This window comes from Haemaphysalis longicornis, unplaced genomic scaffold (genome assembly GCF_048455015.1).
Source record: "Haemaphysalis longicornis isolate Haplotype H1 unplaced genomic scaffold, Haemaphysalis longicornis Haplotype H1 scaffold_4, whole genome shotgun sequence".
In the NCBI taxonomy this organism is placed as follows: Eukaryota; Metazoa; Arthropoda; class Arachnida; order Ixodida; family Ixodidae; genus Haemaphysalis; species Haemaphysalis longicornis.
Window position 1 is genome coordinate 42,585,730 of NW_027526361.1, and position 8,642 is coordinate 42,594,371.

An 8,642-nucleotide genomic window follows, 5' to 3' on the forward strand; every position below is an offset into this window, starting at 1 on the left:
AGCCCTGCACTATGTAGCGCCTCATAGCCCATGGGTAACTTCAACGAGTTAAACCTAGTGATAAATCAATCAGTCTCTCGTTCTCTCGGTTACGACTCCTCTCAACCGCAGGAACGGGAGGCAAGGATTACGCTTTGAAACATGCGTCCGGGGTGGGACCTGGTCTCACAGTCTTAGAATTATGAGTCCAATTTTTTTCTGTTCATCTACCGAGGCGGCTGCATTCCTTTCCGCTCCCAGGTGCCTTTTTTGTGTGTGTGTGTGTGCATATACGTAATTTTACGCTTGGGGTGGCAGCCTGCCCCGCTACAATAATTTAGTAGTCAATAAAGCATCTAAAATATGTCAATAAAAGCCGACTGGCGCGAATCTCTCTTATGCTACCTGTGGAACCAAAGCTGTTCGCGCTATGCGTGTAGCTTTTCCCAGCTGGGAATGCGGAACCCTTTGGAGGATACAGAAAGGAAGGCCAGCAATCTGGAACGGCAAGGGCGGCACAGAGAAAGTAGTCTGAATCTGAGTCGACCTTCGTTTATTGTGCTGAATTGTTTGTCCAGCCACCGCGGTACCCCCGTGGTTGAGACATGCGCTGCTGAAGAGCAGGACTCTATTTCTATCTCTGCCACGGCTGCCGGTTTCCTGAAAGAGGCGAAAAAAGAAACCGCATTGTGTCGATACTTAGGCGAGCGTTAAATACCCGCGTTTATCTAAACTAATCCCTAGCCAACCCGCGCAGCAGGCCCCGTAGCCCAGGTGCCGTCTGGGCACGCAAAGTGCCGAAAATTGATTTCGAATCGTTTTTCTCACTGCTGCACAAAGATCGCAAAGGCAGCCAACGCGTTCCGGACTACATGATCAAAATTGCCGATCCGTCGTTTTTTTTTTTTTTTTTTTTTTTTTCGTCTCGTCCTGTCTTGCAGCAAACCAATTCGCGCCGCTTATTTAGATCTGACCGCGCTTATCCGCTTTTCACTGCAGCGAACTTCTACCTTCAATTAGAGCGAGGAATAATTACGGTAACCGAGCCAGCCACCGACCGTATACGACCAAGGCAACCACCCCGTTCGCCACGGAACCCGTCATTTAGAGAGAGGCAGGGGACGAAAGGACAGTCGTCGCCGACACGCAGTCTGTGTGTGTGCGAGCCTCAACCTTGGCCTCGGAGAAGAAGCCCTCTCCACGCCGGTACGGAGGAAGAAGGCGCAGCGAAGAAGCCCCGCACGGCGAAGAAACACGCCGCCGCCGGCGCTGGGCGTTTCCGCAGGTCGTGCGTGCGACCCGCCGGTGTCGCGTCACACACGCCTCGGGCTCCAAGAAGGGAGCGACGCAAATGAACCAACCGCGCACGTCTTCCGGACGCTGTCGTGGCTCCCTGCCGCTTCCTTCGCGGCGGCGGCGGTGTCTTGCTTGTTTGTTTTCCGCGAGCACTTTATCGCCGCTTGACAAGCAACGCGGGGAACCCAGCGCCCGCACCCCTTTGGCGGCGTCTCGCGTGTCGTCGACGACGACCTCCCTTGCCCGCCGCGCTCATCACGTCGGAGATCGAAGACGTGCGCTACATTAGAAACATTTTAACTCACTCCTTCAGGCCTCTGTAAAAATTAGCAGTGGCTTAGCTCGGCTATGCCAGGATATACGTAGCGTGAGCTAAGGTTCAGCTGGTTATTCTTAGGTGGCCTGGTTGTCTAGGATTAGCTGATTGTCATGCTTACTGCTGCTAAAACGATTTCCAAACCAATCCAATGCAATTTAATCCAATCCAATTCATTTCAATCCAATCAAATCCAATCGTGGCGGCGGCGGCTCCGGCGCGCCAGCTGTGCGCCGTGAGACATCACTGCTCCTCGCGCATGCGCAGCACGGCTCTCTAGGAGCCACGCGAAACTGCTAAACCTCGGTCAGTGTAGCTCAGGCTACAAAACGAGGTATGAACGGTTCGTAACGGCGTTTCAATAATAGCGTTTTGAAATGGGAGCTGTAGCACATTAAATTGATCTTTAAATATTTCGTAATAGATTCTGGACCTCACAATCTGTGCGATGTTTGGAGTTCCGTCGGGAGCGATCGCGGTTGTGTACACCCAAGAATCTTAGCGCGCGCCGAGTGCATTTCACCCAGGCCACACCGTTTGCTAGTCACTTATATACGATCCTTTTAGAGGCACTCGTCCTGCCGTGGATACAAAGAGGCTTTGATGATTCTAATGATGGTGAGGAGGACCTCCTAAATCCCTAAATGCGCACACCATGGAGGCTACCTCGCATAACTTATGCAAGCAGTGGTCTTGTGCATCCGTATCTGACCTCGTCTGCAGTGCAACAGCTACTTTCATATGTGACTACTGACTGTGAAACGAGACTACTAGTCCCCCCCCCCCCCTTTCCCAATTATGTAGAATCTTTTATGTGGTGACTTCTTGTCGAGTCTATAAATAACGGTCTGGGCTGATCGGCTGAGGGATTTCAGTGGGCTGTCGCGGTCACATCATATTGGAACAATACAGGTGTTTGCATCTCTGCATTTGACGGCACTTTGGTGTCGTTCCTTATCCACAAAATTTTTTATGTGTGATTCCCGAATATTTGTCTGAGCGTCATAGGTGCGCATATGTGGGTGGAAGTATATAAACGAACATTTCATTTCTTTACGCCACTGCGAGTTCCTGATGTCAAGCTGAATGAGTTTCTCCTTGTACATTTGTTTGCTGGAGACGTAAGAGCTCGTCAATCTTGCTTGTACATTCTTGGAATATAAGTTATTGAAACTATTTGCTTTTATGATGTTAAAAATTTTGAAAACGAGACTTGATACTTGGACAAGTATTTCCGTCTTTGTTTTTGTTTTACCATAAAATTTGGTACTCTAAATTTTCCTAATATGCAAACGGTTCAACAAACGGTTCGTTATTTCGTAACACGGGTAATTGTACGACTACAATAAGAACCTGACGGAATGACGTCACATCGCGACAGATATTCCCGAAGCACGTTGAGTGGTGTGCCTCATCAATTGCGCGGACATCACTGGTGGTTATAAACAAACTATAACACGTACTTTTGTTCGTTTGTATGCCTAAGTGCTTACTTAAGAATCAGGGCACTATTATGTCCCACGCGTCTACTGATGGTCAGCTGTAACAACTGCCCAGTGTGTGGCGTCAACGCGGCTCCCGCCGGTCTCACCTTGGTCGTCTTGGCCGACGGTCGACGAGGCGGAGGCGTCGTGTATCCACTGTGCTCACGGCCTGGGCTCGCATCGCGCAAGCGCTGTCCGTCTGGCGTCATCAGCTCGGCAGGCGCGTCGTGAGAATCCAATGCGCGCGCCAGAGCGCGCGCCCCTAGTCGGACCGATATCAGACGCCGACAGTGACCACGAACTGCGACGGAGGCACGGGCTGTCGTCCGCAGGTGTCAGCGCGCGGTGAGCGCAGCCGCATCTCGCAGAGGAGTCTCGGATGAGGGGTGCAAAGACGGGTCTGACGGCAGAAGAACGCACGGGTGCCCGAACTGACAGCGCTAGGGAAGACGCAGGCGGGTCGTGGTCGCAGCACGCGGGGGTCCCGTTACCAGACTCCTGCCGGGGCGGGACAACGCCAGAGGTGTGCGCGGAGCATTTCGAGTGTGTGGAGATGCGGCCGGCCCGGTGAGTTCTTCTCCGGCATCCTCCCCTGCCCTTCCCCCTCCGCCCTCCTCGGTCCGCCGCACCCGCTCTCTCCCGCCGTGATGCGGCGCGTGAGCGCCTCCTCCTGATGCTGCGTTACGGCAAAGGAAAACAACCGCGATGCGCTGCTGCTGCGAGGGAAACGCAGCCAACAAGCCCGCGAACACACGACGAATACTATCATCCCTGCAGTCCTGTGGCCGCTCTCTCCACCGCAGGTAAAGCTAGCGTACGCGACTGCCTTGCCGCAGTCGTCGACTCTTTGGGAATCGCTAGCTCTGGCAGACGGGTCTTTCTTTCTCCCAACTAAGCATTTTTTTTTACCTTCTTTGATTGCAGTTTCCATCGTTCTCCCTTGAGCTGCTTCTCAGCGGCAACCAAATGCATTCCTGCAAGTTGTCAGCGCCGCTGCAGGAGGGACTCACCGGCAAATTGCGCGCACTGCTTGGCAGAGGGCGAGTGGGGCGTTTTCGACGCTGGCGCGCACTTGGCGCCTCGCGAATGACATTCGTCTATCGCCGCCGGCGCGCTAATGTTCCGTTTGAGCCTCTTTGGGTGTTGGTTTGTTTCTCTGCGTGGGAGGGGGTCCCTGTAAGGGTCTTCTTTATTTTTCCTTATTTATTTTTGTGGGACTGACTCAACGCCGTCTTTTTTATACGAATAGCAAGGATTGGCGCACGCCGGCTTTCTTGTGCGACTCCATCGACGTCAGCTTTGTTGGGCTTTTTTTTTTTTGCTTTACTATTTGATAGCCAATTTCAGCTTAAGGGGACTATGTAGTTAAATAACGTTTTCCCAAGCACTGCGAAAAAAAATATATATTTGGGCTAACACCTTTCCCAACCCTTGGCTCCGGTACCGGGTTCACGCTGATCAACATTGTTTAGAGCAAAGGAAACATTGCACGCATGTGAGGCAAAAAACATAGGCACGTAACAAAGATTAGCTGTGTTCGGTTAATTAAAATATCCACTGGATTGGTTCGAACTACCGCAAAATGAGAACACCGCATTTAGGTTACCAAGAGTGCGTCCTAAAGAAGCGAGAGAACTGCACGCAAGCGCAAGAAAGATCTGTCTCGCGCTGTCAGCAGGAGGTCGCCGCTTGCGCTTCTGACCCTTGACCCTCGGCACGAAAAGCAACACTATTACGCGCTTTTAGTCACTTACTCTAGTCGTGTCTCGCCAGCCCGGTTAAATTTTAAGTGCGTAAAAAAGTATCGAGACGGGATACGCCATGCCTTTTGATGGTTTTGGTCGCCTGGCTTTGTTTAGGTCCACGGGGCTGACCTTTTCATAGTTGCCAGTGCGTCATTTTCGCCTTCGTTCCAGAATACTGGGCGTAAGTACAGATTCGTGGAAATGAACTTGAATTAATCGTACCACGAAGCATCGCTTATTTCAAATGAGGCAAACTATCACTCATGGTCAGTACCTAGCGCGGTAGAGCAACTGTGTAAATTACATCCCTTGAGCAACACTCGCAGAGACCTCTTCTCATTTTTGTCACAGTCTCTTCTGCCGGGCGAATAATTTCAGGAGTATGTTTGTGTGTCCTCAGCGTTCTAGTCCGCCCAGCTATGTTTGCTAACTGCACTTTGTCAAGGCGTGTTGTTTACTTCGGTGCACGCTATGAATCTCGAAATAGAATGGAATCGAAGTGATTCGCGGCAGCTCGACCACATTTATTATTACATGGAGTTTGTTCATTTTTAAAAACGAACTATCATTTGCGTTCTCTTAGTCATGATGAATCAGATGAAATGCAGGTATTTTAGTTCGGGCTCCTTCCGGGGGGAAAACATTCCCCGTATATAAGCTTAGGTTTGAACGCTCCCGCAAGCGACACCTGGAAATGAGACCCACAGTAGTGGAAGGCTTCCTGGTTAAATCTAGTCCAGCTGCGATTTCTTGGCGTGCTCTACCACTGTGCACAAATACGAGCTGCTGGGCTTTGCGTATCCACAAAGAAGGTCACCATGACCGAGAACATTATTTGTATTTCAGAGACTTGCTTGCCAATTTTCAGAGAGAGAAAACTTCTTTATTCAGCACAACCTTGTGGGAGTGCGGCCATCTTACCGGCAGCCAATTTTCAGCCGTCCGTTCAGTGAGCTTCAAATAGCTTCTTTCGAACGAAGGTTTAAATTATCTTCAGCGCTTGAGGGCTCGTTCACACTTGTGACACGGAATGCGATGGGGATGGCGAACCGTTGGCGGACGAGATGTAGAGCTGTCAAATCGACACTTCGTCAGTACAAACGTCGTCAAGCGCCGTCGTCGTCGCTAGTGCGAACAGGTCTGAAAAGAGCCCGGCGACACGAGTAAAGAGTGCTCTGTCTGTCCGTACGGCCTGCGCAGCGCCATTCGCGTGTCACGCTCGTGTCACCGAAATGCCTCTTCACCTCACGGCATGGTCCTTCGGTGTTACGCCGCCTTTGACTTCCAGCAGCCGCGTTCACGGCGCGCGTGTAATGAAGACGAATCAGAAAGGGCGCAGCTGGGAATAAGCCGCCGTCGGCGTGACATACTTATGACAAATCCAATCCGGTCGTCGGGCCATCCGTCATCACCTCGAGCGGGACTTCTCGGCAATTTTGCCACGCACGTGGCCCGGAAACCAGATCGCACAAATCTGTCCCTCGCGCCGGGCTCTGCGAGGCTGATTGACGACCGCGTCCAGAATTCGCGTGGGTCCTGCCCCCTGTCCGGCACGTGTTGAAAAGCACACCTCTGCGCGGACTCTGCGCGGGTCACAAAGGAGGAGGAACTGGGTCAAAGTGTCTGTCGACGACGTACGGCCGCTACGTGTCCAGAAGAAACTAGGCCCCCCCCCCTTTTTTTCAGAGATGTTGCTGCTTGTCTTTCGGCTGCGCGACGGTGTGATAAAGGCGTTTGGGTGTAACTCGGATCATCAGGAGGAGCATGAGCAGCATGAAGGGCCCGAAGATCTAGAAATCTAGAAGCATCTATAGATCTAGAAGATCTAGAAGCATCTAGAAATACAGCGCACAGTGGCCCTCCTGTCTTTGCTTCAAAAATATATTCACGCGTACAGGCCACCACCCTTCCCACAGCCCCATTGCGCATGTCTAAACGACTACACAATCAACGAAGCATCACACGCATCTTTGGAAAAAAACAAAACAAATTCAATAGATTCACCGGCTTTGCCTCGTGCCATAGCACTCTGGAATGACCTTCCCGACGTCATTGTCAATTTAACTAATCATGCAACTTTTCACGAACAATTATTGATACATCTATCTTGATAGCATTGTATAAACTCCTTCAATTCTGTTTTTGTTCATGACGTTTTTTTTTTTCGACTGTTAAATTCCTGTTGTAGCCTGTAACCCCTCCTTTTCGTTTGTGCAATCATTGTTATTAGTACCAGTGTATTGCTTTGTAATGAGCCACAAGTTTCACCCACTAGCATTTTTTCCAATGTGCCCCCTTACGTCATGCTCTGTTATGGAGCCTGTATTTTTAAATAAATATATAAGAGGGTGGAAGAGGCTGCGCGTGCTGGTTTCGTAATTTAGCTCTCTTTTTCTTACGGCCTAAGTGGGAGAAGACAACTGCACTGCTTAGCGTCGCTCCGGCGTGGTTTTAACGCGTTTGGGCTCAATGGCGGCATTTACGTCTAGTTTCCCAGCTCTTGCCAACGCCACCTATGCTCCTGAAACTAATTGTCCAATGAAGAGGTTCCCCAACTGCCTCGAAGTCATCAAAGCCAATATCCATCACCTCGTCAGGTTTCGACCGATATTATCTTGCTACCGCGCATTCTCACCCCATACGGTTGACCCCACTCGACTCTCACTTGTTGCAATTTTAAGTGCAGAGCACTTTAGGCGCTCGTCTTGTCGTCATAGCTCGTTGGCTGGACCCAAGTAGAGCCACGCGGCGTTCCGTCGTAGCGGCTGTCGTCGCGGCGTAACCCAGAGGCTTCGAAAGCCAAGTGGTTTATGGTCATAAGCGTTCGAAACTCATGAGCCCCTGGTTCTTGTCATACATCTCCCAATTGTTTCAGAGACTATAGAAAAGAAAACTATAGGTACATTTGAGGCAAAATATACGTAATTAACCGGCAGCGCCCGCATTCATCTAGTTCGGAAAGCTCGTTGGGTTGGTTTTTGCGATAGTAAACGAAAAAAAGGGGCAGTGCAACGCCGGAACGTGCGGGAGAAATAGCAAGCACAAAAAGAACAGAACTCCCGCTGGCGCTGTTTCAGGCATGGGGCGCGCGAGCACTGCGAAGGCGGAAAATTTGAATTGCATTGGGTGGTACCAGTGAGCGGATATCGGCGCTACAGCCCATTATGGCGAATCACTGCTCTGCACTTCCGACAGCTTTCACATTAAATGGGATGGCTTCAATTTCTTTTTTTTTTTTTCACCTAAAGTGGCTCAGCTTGAGGAGTCAAGCTGTAAATCTGCTCCCCACACCTAGCCAGCCACCAATTTAGTTACTTCATCAAGTACACATATCAATCTTCCTTCTCTTCAAAGAACCATAGCCCCTCTCCCCCACCCCCTCCACTAGCCCCGTGTTTGAATTTCATCAGCCCGTCAATGTCAGTCTGCTTAGCTATTTTCAGAAGTGCGGAAAATACACTTTACCGATTTGTGCCATGAAAAAATTGTAGGGGAAAAATAGCTACGTGCCCCCTCCCCTCCGGCTGTACCGTACTTGTCACACAATACGGTAATCTATGTGTAGTCTTGTTCACACAGCCGAAAGTTTACCTAGCGCTTTCCTCGGTATGAAATGTTACCCCGAACATCGACGTACAAGCGACTACCGCACTCTGACACACATACCAATGCGAACGTGTTTAAAGGGAAGAGTAAAGCAAAAGTTGGAGCGAAAAAAAAAAAAAAACACTGAAGGACAGATGTCAACGCTGTCAGACCAACGTCCGACAGCCTGCATCCGTTGTGAAATGCCGTCAACACTTTTCTCCTATCCCGTTCTCA

At 50.5% G+C, this 8,642-nt stretch overlaps 1 protein-coding gene across 1 annotated transcript in view; it reads right to left on the reverse strand.

Moving 5' to 3' along the window:
* LOC144178589 (uncharacterized) overlaps positions 1-3,670 on the reverse strand; it is a 60,237-nt gene extending 56,567 nt beyond the window's left edge. The window contains exon 1 of the mRNA XM_077706548.1: positions 3,183-3,670. Within this exon, the coding sequence (XP_077562674.1) occupies positions 3,183-3,284 (102 nt within the window). The 5' untranslated portion in view covers positions 3,285-3,670. The remainder of the gene's footprint in view (positions 1-3,182) is intronic.
* Positions 3,671-8,642: the final 4,972 nt, after the last annotated feature.